The sequence below is a fragment of the Glycine soja genome, chromosome 3 (assembly GCF_004193775.1).
Source record: "Glycine soja cultivar W05 chromosome 3, ASM419377v2, whole genome shotgun sequence".
Classification (NCBI taxonomy): domain Eukaryota; kingdom Viridiplantae; phylum Streptophyta; class Magnoliopsida; order Fabales; family Fabaceae; genus Glycine; species Glycine soja.
The window spans coordinates 43,786,699-43,801,203 of record NC_041004.1 but is presented as its reverse complement, the minus strand read 5'-3'; the positions used below and the strand labels follow the sequence as shown (position 1 = coordinate 43,801,203).

At 27.7% G+C, this 14,505-nt stretch overlaps 1 protein-coding gene across 2 annotated transcripts; it reads left to right on the top strand.

Annotated features, from left to right (window-relative positions):
• Positions 1 to 9,881: 9,881 nt before the first annotated feature.
• On the top strand, positions 9,882 to 14,440 carry LOC114407378 (caffeoylshikimate esterase-like). Of its 2 annotated transcripts, XM_028370457.1 has the most exons (8): positions 9,883 to 10,119; positions 10,250 to 10,340; positions 10,453 to 10,485; positions 12,724 to 12,870; positions 12,964 to 13,094; positions 13,272 to 13,409; positions 13,522 to 13,620; positions 13,735 to 14,440. In XM_028370457.1, exons 1-8 carry the CDS (start codon positions 10,093 to 10,095, stop codon positions 14,107 to 14,109), a joined length of 1,041 nt encoding a protein of 346 aa, XP_028226258.1. In that variant the 5' UTR covers positions 9,883 to 10,092; the 3' UTR covers positions 14,110 to 14,440. The 2 variants fall into 2 exon arrangements, with proteins under 2 accessions (XP_028226259.1, XP_028226258.1); XM_028370458.1 differs by lacking the exon at positions 13,272 to 13,409 and having other exon boundaries at positions 9,882 to 10,119.
• Positions 14,441 to 14,505: the final 65 nt, after the last annotated feature.

The following is a 14,505-nucleotide window of genomic DNA, read 5'->3' as shown; positions in this document are numbered from 1 at the left end:
TTTCGATTGTTAGATTATCCCTCTTCTCAGTTCTCAGGCTTTTCTAAAGATGTACTTTAACATGGCTTTTAAGTTTTAACTTCTAAGCCAGTTATGCTTTGATTTTTAAATTTTGTTATCCATTACTTAAGTTTATAATTATCCAAATTGAAATGTCATAATATTTTTTTTTTCTTCTTATAAGTCAATTTATGAGACTTATAAAGTTATATAGGATTCTTTGGTATGTTGGTCTTATCCCTCAATGGGTTTCATATGAAATTGGCTTAATTATTATTGTTAGTGTCTGAATTTTGAGGGTGTTTTTTAATCCTTCAAATTATTTTTTTTTTATTCTTGAATTTTGATAAATTATTTTTGTAGTTCTAGACATGATAAATTGATATTTGTAGTGATTTTTAGTAGTTATAAATTAATTTTTTATTTTGTAGTTTTTTGAATTTGCATTAAAAATTACTATCAAGTATTAAAATATTCTGTGAGTGTTAAAAATTGTCATATTTCAGGTTCTAAAAATATATATTTTTAAATTTAGGGATTAAAATAATAATTAAACCTATGAAATATATATCAAATAATATTGTATTAAAAAATGTATTACTAATTTGTTTAAAAAATGTATTGTTAAAATTTATTGAAATACTCTTGGTCTCTCAGCGTATTCTAATAAAATGAGTATACCTTCTAGATTTTTAAAAAAATATGTACTTTAATAGATATTCAATATAAATTTCCTCTGTAGCCATATTATTGTATTCAATAATATGTTGTCTTAACTTTTTTAACCCGTTTTATTTGTAGGACGAGTTTTTGTTGTTCACACCAAGTTATTATCTGTTGATCATGCCTGTGCTTCTTAAGTGGTTTGTGGATCGCTTTTATTGTCTTTCCGAGCAGTGACCCACTGTGTGTAGTGCATATTGATTTCAACCTTAACATGGTTTTTCCTACATGGTTCAATCATTTATGAGAGTTGAGACACTGAGAGATCCCTTTGTTACGTTTTGTTGCTCTATTCAGGAGTTGGGGCTGGGGAGCACATTTTATAGGTTAAGGTGCATAATTCACATTGGTGTAAACAATTTTGGCCTGGCACAAGGACTCATCTATGGACAACTAACTTTACAATCAGTTGTGGATCATGATTCATGATGAAGCTTACTGATGTGTAAATACAACCAGCTACTATATTTCATTATTAATAATTTGAATCTGCTAAGCTAAATTATATTGCACTTGAAATCATATCTGAACATTTCTTCAAGATAGACAAGCATTAAGCATACCATCATCACCCTTAATATAGTTTGTACTTTGAACCACTCTGCATAAAGATATAGTTTTGTACTTTGAAGCATGAAAACTCAACCACACTGATGTATTCATCATCACCCTTAATATGCTCGATGAAATGTCTAAAAGAGACAACATTTCCTAAAATGGGTGTGATGGAATGAGAGGGAGAGATGGATTAATTTGCCTGGTCGAAGAGTTTCCTGGTAACGAAGAGAAGCAGAAGCAGTGGCAGCAAGGAGCAATGGGTCATTGTGGCCGTTGAGTTTCGCAGTAGAAACACAGAGTTTCCTCTGAGAGGTGCATATGAGTGAGGGATGCATATTAATATAATAAGTTACGGGGAAAGCTCGTGCAAAACCCATGAATGAAGCGTTACAAAGGAGAAGGACTTCGTTGAGTTTAAACTTAAAAACGTGTCTTCATCGGCATTGACCTATGACCTATCCCTACCCATTGCTTTCTGCATGGAGCCCTGCATACGCAATACACATGTGACACTCTTAACTCCTATATACACTGCATGTGTGTAACTCCAAGCACCAAATAGATATCATGGAAAGAAATAAAGGAAAAATAGTGTTGTAAAAATGTCTCAAAAAAGGTTTTAGTCTTTAACATATACTACAGTGTAAAAATATTCATAATATATATTCTATTTTTTTTCTCTTTTATTTAAGAGTTAAAAAAATTTGGTTAATGTATTGGTATACTTTATAAATATTTTAAAATAAAAAATATTCATAATGTATATTCTTTTTCTCTTTTATTTAACTGTTAAAGAAAAATATTTGTTGAAATTCTCAAATCGAATGTGATGTTGTAAAACTCACAAAAAATGAGTTAAACATGTCATGAGTTGGTTCTTTTTTTCATATATAGTTTCAGTAGCTAGTTAACAACTATTCCATACTATGGTATTTCCACTGCACATTTATCTATTTTGAACCAATTTTTTAAGGATATTTTAGATTATTCAAACCAATAAATGTATCTAGATGTGACCGTGGATATGTGATTGCCTTTTTATGTCTAAATGATGCAAAGTCAAACAACACAAAATTGTCCATTTTATTTCTTCTAGAAAGGGGTACGAATACAGTAATGGATTAATTAGTATTGTACTCCTGATGGTTGGGATAGATTCACACTGCAAAAACAAAATCATGTCACGCGGTAAAGTGACCGAGTGAGAACTATGGCAATTGGCAAGCCTTAGGCACGATCAAGTAACAAGTAATTTTTCATATTAGATAATAAATAAGTAAAATAGATAATGACTGTGAGTTTTGGGAAAATAAGGGGTGTTTGATTTGATTGTTTTTTATTTTCATTTTTACCGGAAATAGAAAATGATGATGAAATTATGTTTGGTTAGATTTTTTAAAACATTTTCAATGAAAATATTTTCTCAAACGAATCAAAAACTGAAAACAATAAAATTTCTTTTTAAGTTGAAACCAAGAATATCATTTTAGCTAAAATGAAAATACAATGACAAAAAATATAATTTTAAGCAAATTTAAAAATACATTTTTTTTTTGAAAATGTATTTCCAGTGTTTTTATTTCTTGAAAGTAAAAAATAAGAAGTTAAATCAAACATATTTTCAGAATTTTAATATTTTAAAATTTCAAAAAAAAATAAAAACAGAAAATAAAAATCCAAATCAAACACATGATGAATTAAGAGCGTGTTTGGATGAGAGAATTTAAAATTTTGAAAAATTTTAAATTCTAAAAATTTTAAATACTTCAATTAAAAAAAAATTATTTTCAAAATTTATATTTGGATAAAAAAAATTAAAATTACGAGATGAAAAAAATGAATAAAAAAAAGAAAAAATATAATAAATTAGTTTCCTCAATTAAAATTCTCCATCCAAATGTTAAAGAGAAATTGAGATTTCCTATTCGTATGTTTGCCTTTCATACCCACTGAAACGAGAATAATTATTCCACGGTCCGTAATAAAGTGATCTCAATCAATTCTTCTATATGTTATAATATTTTTAAAGATTAAAAAGTATTTAGTTATTATGTAAATTTTTTATTGAATTAGTTATTATGTAAAAGTTGATATTATAAATTAGTGGGAACAATAAAATAATCTACAATATTTTCAAACAAAAAATATTATAAATTTTATGAAATAGATATTACAATTTGCTTAATGTTAGAAGAGTGATAAAAAAAACATAAAATAAAGAGTAGTAAAAATAGAAGAGTAAAATTATAAAATTGATATCAAATTATTTTCTCTTTTATTTTTTATATTTTTTATATTAATTTAAAAAACACGTCTTATAAAAGCAACACTTATTTTTTATGAAGAAAAAAAATAAATTATTAATATATTAAGCAAAATAGAGATATCTTATAGAGAGAATTGCCCATACTGTCAATGGCTTAACAATTAAAAGGCAGCGCTTGTCATTTTGGTTTCGTACATAGAAGATTTCAGTGAAAACTATGACGTGCTACACATTTATAGGGACTGCAAAATTAAATAATCATAATGATTTTTATCGGTGTTTAATTTTTGCAAACAAATATGTAGTATTGGAGTGTGAGAATATGAGATATTTAATCACAATCCATTTTATTACGATAAATTTATTAATTTTTATGATAGTTATTTTAAAAAAATTATAATTATAAATAATAACATGTGATTGAATAATAATTTGAAAATATTTTTTATTTATGCCTAATCATTAAAATCTAAAACTATTTAATAAAATTTATTAAATTTTAAATTTGAAATTACTTTAAAAACAAGGTTTAAATGATATTTGTAAATTTTTATATTAAATATTTTAATAAAATATCAATTTTATATTACAGTTGATTTTAACTATCTAAAGTGATAGTTTTTCATTAAAATTTAATATAAAAAAATCTAAAAATATAATAAAATAAATTTCAATAAAAATTATCACTTTTAGATACTTAGCATGTCTGGAGAATATTATTTTTCTCAATTTCATCTGTTTCGATAGAAGAAAAAAACTTTACATGATTATCTTTTAAATCTCTTTAAATTTCGGTAAATTTACGCAAAACAAAAATTGAATCTAATTATAGTTTATTATTGAAATAATATAATTTTCTCAACTATCCCAAACACACCCTTCGTCTCAGAAAGAAGATAAAAAATACATTCTTATGTTTTCATACTAAAAAAGGGGTAGATAAGTTTATTGTCTTGAGAATAACATTATATATGTAATGCTTTTCATTCATTATTTTAACTTCCTCTACGTCTCACTTTCACGCGTTTTAAAACCAAATTTAGATGTTAACCAAACAATATTTTTAAAATAACCAAAGACGTCATATCATCGTCATTATATTCCTGGGAATACTGATGTTATTCTCAATCAAAGATGCAGCGGTGATAATTGTCAAAAATACTTAATTTAGACATCTCAATTTAGGTAATTATTTCATCTTTTCTTTTATTTATAATTTTGTTTATATCTTTTTTATGTAAATTGTTAAGTTATAATTTGTCCTCTTTAATTTGATATTTTGTTAGATTTCAGAAGATTATTGATAGATTATTTTGTAGGATTTTTGAATTTGATCAAATAGTAATTTTTGAATCAAAATTCAATGAAAGTTTGAAGTGAAGATTTCAGCTCAAATGTGTTTAAGTTGGGATTAAAGGATTAAATTAGAGTTCTTTTTTGAAGAAGATGAAAAAGAAAGTTACAAAGGAAAATTGATTTCAACAAAACAGCCTTGACTTAAGTTGAATTTGCACAGAGTTAGAGAACTGTAATATTTATTTAAGTCCGAAGTTGCATATACTCACTTAAGTGCAATTTTTTGGGGTCTTTATAAATAAATTTCCCCATCCATTCTAGGGCACACATTCTCATTTTGTAAAAATAACTCATTTACTAAAGATCTTATTTTCCAACTCTTTTCCTCCATTATTCCTCCACTTTCTTTGCTTTTGGATGTTATTCATGGAGATGGGTAGCTAAGTCCTCTGATGTTGAGGTATTGTATTTGAACATTATGCTTTCATGTATTTCTTTTAAAATAGAATTATATATTCATCTTGTTCTTCAATTTTAGTTTTTTACTTCTATGCTTCATGCTTGTTATGATTTGATCACTCATAACTTAATTTTTGGATGAGATTGTTATTGGAAAATACTTTCTTCATCTTGAACTATGGTAAAATATCCATGAAACTTCAAAGTTAAGAATAGGATGATGGATAATGGTTATCTTTGGATCATTGAACTTAAAGCAAGTTCATTCGTTAAACGTTCAAGGATTGACATTTAATGGATGAGCTTAGGTCTTTTTACCTAAGGAATTGGGGATTAAAATACCATTTTTGAACTGTGATTGATTTTAGCGTTGGATTACTAGTTGAATATCATGTTTTAACGTAAAGAGAGTTTGGTTCGAAGAAATCTAATATTGACAACCTTTGTCATCTGAATTTTCTATTGTTTTATTGCGTGTTTTTAAAAAATTCCAAAAATATTGTAACTTGTAGTTTTGCTTTGCTTTTTCTTTGTTGTTGAATATTATGTTCAAATCATCTTTGTTCATTCGTTAGTTCATATAATAGAAACTTGTGATATTTGCTAAAATATTGCATAAGTCTTCATGGGATGATAATTTTTATTTATTGAATACTATTTGACAACTTAGTATGTCTGTCAATGTTTCAACAATTGGTCGAGTGGAAGCATTTCCCAGATTATGTATTAATGCATGTTATGCAAAAATTATTCGAGAGAAGTTTGTTTCATGGATTATTTAGTTATTTTTTAGAATATAAAAATGGGAAAAATTGTCCTACATTTATTATGAGGTCATAAAAAATTAGTCATGTATATATTTTATTTTTGAGAAAGACATAATCTCACGTTCTATCAATATTAAGTCATGACAAAGAAGGCCAGAAACAATATTCTCATGAGACAAGACTACCTTTTCATGTGTAAAATTTCATATATATCTTTTTACTAATCACTATCTATTATTATCGCATTGTTCCTTCATGATACATGTTTAAATTTTTTCCAATCTTGCAAATTTCATTTTTCTCCAATTAATATTTTCACATTTTGATTTACTATCAGTTTGATGCCTACATTGAAAGATAACTTTTCATTTTCCTCCAAAGCTCATTTTTAATGGATTTTTTTTTTCAATTATCGTAATCATCAAACTTATGTGGAAGAAACAAGGGGTGTAACTCAGAGTTTTTTGTAAAAAGGATATTTGAGTAATTATAATGTATATTCCCAGCAAAAAATAATTCAACTAAACATATGTTTTAGTCATTCTTGAAAATATAAAAATAATCTCAATCAATTTTAATAGTTAACAAAATACATTTTTTAATAATATTGAGAAATCACATTCGTCCTATATTATATTTTCAGAAAAAAATATTTTCAGAATTAAAAAAATTATCCTTAAAACAAACTTCACTTAAGAGTTATATTTTTTTTATACACTATAATAGTTTTTTTTTATAACCATGCTAGACACTATAATAGTGCAAACCCCTTTTGATATACCTCATTCTTTCTCTTACGTGTTACGTGTTCACAGATTATTTTTTTATTATATAAAGTTCTACTATAGGACTTTGAAAAGCTCAATAATGATTTTTTTTTATATAAATAAACTTTCGTCACGTAAAAATAAATAGTGACTCATGTGGTTATAAATTGATAATCTCGGTTAATCAAACAAACAAGCCACAACCACCGCTCAAAGAAGATTAGTAGGTGGATGTTTGGTGATCTGCAACTTCGAACGGGGTTAATGCTATCCACAACTTTTGTTTGGATTTGGAATATAAAATGTCATATAATTCTTCAGCTTTTGCTAAAAGAATTTTTGTAATTGGTTCAACAAAATACAGATAATAACTCCAAATGACCTTTTAAAGACAAGCCTGGGGCCGATTGAATTTGAAGCAGCAGATATTCGTGCAGACATCTAACTGTAATATTACATTAATAAATGACTAAATCGCCAATTTAATTCTTGAAAATTGTTTTGTTCTTCCATTAATCTTTAGATTGCATGAAATAATTAAAAAAAGGCGTCTCTAAAACAGTAAATCATTTAATTCAAGTTTTTTTTACTGCATTAATTTTAACTTTTTAAATTTAATTATTTATTATATTTTTAGTCTCTAAATATATTAATATTATAACCTAAATCATGTAACTTTGCAATAAATAATTAACACACTACAACTTGAAGATTCTATTTAATTTTGTTAATTCTAGGAATTATATAAAGTGACAGTGTATCATATTTCAGGAATTAAATTGAGGTTTTACCCTTATAATTTTTTTTAAAGACTTATGTCGATATTAACATTTTTTATATTTTTTAAATTAAAAAATAAATGTAAGTAAAAATTAGAGTTTGATAAAAAAAATTGAGGATTTTGTGAAAATAAAGGATGAAATATTTCTATTTTAAAATTAAAACTGCAGTTTAAACAAAATAAAAAATTCAAAGTTGCATTTAAACTTTTTCAACGAAATATGTTATTTCCATTACTTTTTGCTTTCTTTTGATCATATATGGAACGTCACTGTGGTCATGTAATAACATTTTTTAAATAACGAAGTAAAAATTAAAAAAATTAGTTGACACCGACATTTTTTAAATAAAAGTGTTAATAATACACTTTCTAATATTTTTTTTCTAGTTCTCTTTATAATTAATTAAAATTTACAAAAATTACTAATTTTAGTTAAGAAAAAGTCTCAAAGAAAGTCTTACTAATGTTTCTCTTCTTTTTATGTGTGCCGATAAAAAAATTAAAATAAACATTAAAAATAACATTTGCCCTGTCTCCGTCCAAATGTGACGAAAAATATATTTTTTCTACTAATTTTTTTTCCTATAATTTAATATTTTTTCTTTGTAATTATTTTTTGTTTTATTTCTAGTAAAATATATTTACTTTTTATTTTTAAAATGTTTTAGATGATATTTTTTATTATTTAAAATATTTTTTTAAAAATAAAACAAACAAATTTTACAAATAAAAAAATAAAAAATAAAACTAATTTACAACAACCCAAAATATATTTAAGAAAAAAAAAGTATGGGTAAGTGCATGCAAAGATATCTACGCCCATCCTTCTTCTGTACCCATTATACACTTTCTCACGTGGAATCCATTAATATTAGCCAACTATATGATATCATTTAAATTAAACAATTTAACAATATCATCATTTCTCCTTGGGCACACGAATCAATACAAGAGCATCGTCATCTACTTGGTCTTGATATATTTTCTTCAGATCACGGATAAACTTTACTAGTTCCGAGTACATTATATGGAGTACATATTATAAAATGGAACTGGATATTGGTTACACGCGAACTTATACTAGTATTGTTTTTTTTCCAGCAAGTTATATATATATTAGCAATGGAGAAATGTCTTTGCTAAAAATGATTAATTTTGTAATAAAAAGTGTATTAAGAAAACGTGTTAATAGAAAATATTATTATGACTCATCCGAATAAAGTACTTTTGATGGGCTTAGTATGCAATACGTAGATGTATAATTGTATTACGTATTTATTTACGTATGAACATTCATGGACATTCGACAAGGAGCCTCCCCAAATTTATTACAAGGGATAGAAATTTGAAAAATTCTCTCCGCAGATACGGAATTAGCTCTTTTAGTTCAACGCTCACCTGACCTCATTACTTCTTTCGATCTTTTTAGTGAAAAAAGAGCCTCCACTGCTCTTCTACACATAATTTCTTAACTTTAACTATAGCATTTAATTATTATTAATAAAAATAAATGACACAAGTAAAACTTTGAACAAATTAAATGTTCTTACCAAATAAAGCATACTATTAATGAATGTTGACTTTAATATTGTTGAATGTGTTATTCTGTATTTAGTTTATGCCCAATGTTAACATTTTAGCCTAAAGTTTATGTCAACAAAATCATTAATTTATTTATATAAGAGACTTAAAAGAAGAAAAAATAGACTATGCATTAACTGTCATATAATATGATGAACAAATAATCTTATTTCTTAATTATGTGGTGAATGATTAATTTCAACCATAAATTTGTATGTATAAAAAATTTATTAGAACAGATTAATCCTTTAAATGAATGCTTGTAATTGAAGTATTAATTCTTAATTCTGGATAGAAGAAAAAAAGTATAAATAATTATACATTATCATTAAATCACAAACAAAATAAAAAAATTATGTATATTAAATTGGTTTATTTTTATTATAATTAAATTAAAAATTATCATATTTTATTATTTTGACGATGCAAATTTTTGTATAAAAGTATAGAATAGTGAAACTCTTTAAAAATATATAAAAGTTACTATTTATTTCATTAAAAAAATTAATTTAATTTAAAAACGTGTTGGGTTAGTATATGTAAATTATTGACTACGTACGTTCACAGTTCATTATACTAATAGAAAACTAAAAACACATTAATTGAGGCAAAAAGTACCGGAAATTATTGAGTGAAGAAAAAAAACAATCAAATTTGTATATATAAGAAACACCTTCACCGTCTCTTTCCAAAAGAACAGGACTCTACCTTCTTTTTCTATATATCCGACCGTTCTCCGTTATTCTCTTTCTCCCCTATCTATTCAATTCCTGTGCAGTAACTTCTTGTTGCTTTTCACTTATAGTTAACAACTTTCATCACTACCATTACGTGCATTACAGATCCATCATTCATCCCAAGTTGGTGGAAGGCGTTGGCTTCGATTTTTTTGATATGGATTTAGAGTTTGAATATCAAGAAGTAATTAACTCCTCCCTTTTCTTTCAACAATACACTCCTCTCTCTCTCTCTCTCTCTCTCTCTATATATATATATATATATATATATTCTTCTGGTTATGGTAACATATATATGGAGATTGCAACATCAGGAATACAGGAGGAACTCAAGGGGAGTGCAACTCTTCACTTGCAAATGGTTGCCTCTCTCTTCTCCGAAGGGCCTGGTTTTCCTTTGCCATGGTGAATTCATCACTCCTCTAATTTTTTCTCCCTAGCTAGCTCTCTCTCTCTCTCTCTCTCTCTCCTAGTAGGTGTGATTAATTACTTCGGCTTCATTAATTATTTCTTGCAGGTTATGGTATGGAATGCAGTGGCTTCATGAGAGGTAATTAATGATCAATTTTATTCCATCACTTTGTTTTAATTTCCTTCCAAATATCTCGTGTGGTTAAGTCGACAGATTAAATTTTGCATTTTGAGACATGAGTAGATCAATTTACTTGTGATATAGCAAGGACTTAAGACTTATATAATAAGCGCGCGAATATTAATCTTATACTAAGTTATACGTCTAATTAAGAATAAAAGAAAAAACATTATATTTTTTTAAAAAATGTAGAATTTCTCCAAACACTTTAAAATAACACCGACTTAGCATATTTGTCGTAGGTGGTTGAACCTCCTTCCAATCTTCCATGAAGACAAGAATATATATATATATACACACACTTGTATGAAGTCATGAATATTTATTCCTTAGCGGTTGAACCTCCGATATATTATATAATTCTTTAAAATAAAGTTACAGATATTTTTATTCTGACTCTAGATGCCAATTTTGCACCCACCTTCATTTGATTAATTTTATTTCAAGCAAAACATTTGTTCACCAAAAATTTCGAGTGTCAAGATCAGCGTAGGTTTGATTTTACTGTCTCGGTCAATCTTTCAATTCCAAAATATGAAACCTGTGAAACTTGGTTGGTGTGCCTTCCCATTTTCCATGTATAATAATAACACCATTGAGCCACGTAAGGGTACAGTTGGACCGAAAAGGATTATTTATGGTATTGGTTCATGCCGCATAGATCTATAGTATTGGATGGTGGGATCGAACTAAAATTTACAGTACTACGAAAAAAGAATCGGTAGTTATATGGTATATGTTTTATTTATTATTTTAAATAAAAAATTTATCAATAAAAGTTTGACATGTAGCAGATAATATATTTTTAATACTTTATTTATGCATATCACTAAATATTTAATATTTTACACTCACATTTTATATATTTAATCACATACATATAAAATTCAACCAATAAAAAATCAAGTAAAAGAAGATTTTAAAATTTTTTATAGTAATATTTTTCTCCAACACAGAGTGATGTACGTGCTGAAAATATTTTTTGCATTTTCATCTTAGTGGGTCGTGCTCGTCATTTTGTGGGCAGACATGTACACAACATGCCAATGGTAGATGATTGGTAGTGATCTGGGGTATTATTCTATTAAGAATTTGTTTTATTTTTTCCTTGCCGTGGACTCAACAATTAGAGGGAAACTTGGGTGCGTTCGTTTGAAAAATAAGAAGATAAAAAAGAAAATAAATAAATAGTAAAATAATATGTGACTCACGCTTTAACATTATATTTTAATTTAATTTTTTATCTAATTCATTTTTTTATTATTTTCCTTTCTGCCGACGGACCTTTAATACTATTTTTTTTTAAATTACTGTATTATTATTATTATTATTATTATTATTATTATTATTATTATTATTATATTAAAACAAGATCAGGCGAAAAAGAAAGATGAGGCAGCACGAGTAAAACCCACAGCAGAGTTGGTCGTAATAATTACACATGGTGTGGGGAGGCACGGAGGCAAAGAAGGGATGGGATGGTGAATCTCGCTAGTCACATCATTTTATCACTAACAACTATATTTGTATAATGTACGAAATTTTTTGGCTATATATTAATAATTTTAACATATTTTTTATTAATTAGTAATGTAAAAAAAATTGCATTAATAGTACATGAAAAATTAGCACTTATATTAAAAATTATAACTGGATTTTTTTTATATTTAATTTATGATTTATATGTGTCGAATATTGCAAAGACGTTTTAAGCATTTTTTTTATAAAATAAAAAAGAAAAAAGTTAGAGTTTAACATTATATTTCCTTGAAGAGATTTGAAAAATAATGAGAAATATAACTAATGATTTGTCACTGTGAAATTGCAGTGAGTAGTTTACAGTGCAAACATTGACAATAATACATATGGAAGACTTTAAGCGAAGATGGGGAATAATAAAGCTTCTTGCTATTATTTATTTTCACAAGTATGCGTTGTTCAATAAGTATCAAATGACCATTATTTGTTCAGCAATCTAGAACAATGCTCTTGCATGACTAAAACGCAACATTGGACCAAATTAAATTGTCTGTCCCAAACTTAATGCTGGGTAGGCAAGCATAACTAATTTAGCCAAGCATTTGACTTGATGTGCATTTGTGCGGAGAAAAACATATCGTTATGATTGTATATGTTAGAATGAAAATTTGTAATACAGTTAATTAATTTGTTTGTTTGTTTGCATGATGGGTGTAGAATGTGGTGTACGGCTAGCGTGTGCCAAATATGCTGTGTTCGGTATGGATTATGAAGGGCATGGACGTTCTGAAGGTGCTCGTTGTTACATAAAAAAATTTGATAACATCGTTAACGATTGTTATGACTTTTTCAAGTCAGTCAGCGGTATGGATCCAAATAATTTAAATTCTCAACTCTATTGAAACCTGAGATATTTTGGCAAAACTTTATGGCTCATAATTCATTTGCATATTTCAGAGCTGCAAGAGTATAAGGCAAAGGCTAGATTCTTGTATGGAGAGTCCATGGGAGGAGCAGTGAGCCTTCTTTTACATAAAAAGGACCCTTCATTCTGGGACGGTGCAGTTCTCGTCGCACCCATGTGTAAGGTATGAACTAAAAATAATAATAAAATTTTTAAACAATATTTTTAGTCTAGGAAAATAAATCATACTAATGGAATAAAAATAATTTGAGTAACTCTATTAATTCCATTAATTGAATAGTTACTTTTTCCTACGTAAAAATTAAACATGGCTTATTCAAATGTTGAAACAATAAGCCAGATATCAGAGAAGGTGAAGCCACACCCGGTGGTGGTCAACATATTAACTAAAGTTGAAGATATAATCCCAAAGTGGAAGATAGTTCCCACAAAGGATGTCATCGATTCAGCCTTTAAAGACCCTGCTAAACGAGAGAGGGTGAGGTTTATATTGTAAATTGTAATTGAGATGCTTGCTTAAATGACTTAAAGTCTTGTTGATTTAGTGCTAGGGTTAACTAATGTGCCTCTTCCTATGAGGGTCATTGCAGATAAGGAAAAACAAGTTGATATACCAGGACAAGCCAAGGCTAAAAACAGCATTAGAAATGTTGAGAATCAGCATGAGCCTTGAAGACAGCTTATATAAGGTTATAAACTCGTTTGATTTTATATTGGATCTAGTTCACAATAAAAAATTACCACTTCTTATATATACTTATTATACCTGATTTTGTTTGGTTCATTGACTGAGTTTTGAGCAGGTGACCCTGCCGTTTTTTGTATTGCATGGAGAAGCTGATACAGTGACAGATCCAGAAGTAAGCAGGGCATTATATGAGCGAGCCAGTAGCAAAGATAAGACCATAAAATTGTACCCTGGAATGTGGCATGGCTTAACATCGGGGGAGACTGATGAGAACATCGAAAAAGTCTTTGCAGACATTATAATGTGGCTAGACAAGCACACCAGCAATGCCACTCATGCTTCATCACAACAAATTGAGACTTGTAACTATGGGATTGAGAGATTTACAACAGTTGCATCATCACCAAAGATTGTAAAGCAAGCAAACGGGCGAAGAAGCTATCTTTGTGGGTTGAAAGGAAACCGCATGCTATACCACTCAGCAATTTAAAATTTTAAATTGTTGTGCTACTATGGTAGGGAGTTAGGGACTGTGATCATGTGGCATGTACCTATATACCGTTTTATTATGTGGCCATTTCCCCGTGCTCGCCTAATTGGTAGGAGTCCACTTACAAAAAGTAAAGCGAAATGTGGCAAAGCTCCAAATAGCTTCGTTTCACAAAATTTCCATTGGGTTAACATCAATAACAAAATTGGATGATACTATAATTGGGCTAATAAGCTTATAAAGTTATAGTAATACCAGCAAAACCAATCTATACAAGTCCCCTTAAAAGTTAATAACAAAGATGCAGAGGAAAGAGAATTAGAAAAGACAATCCTGTGTCTGTTTTATTCGAATAATTTGATATGCGGCACATCTCCATTAGGTTCAATGTTTTTG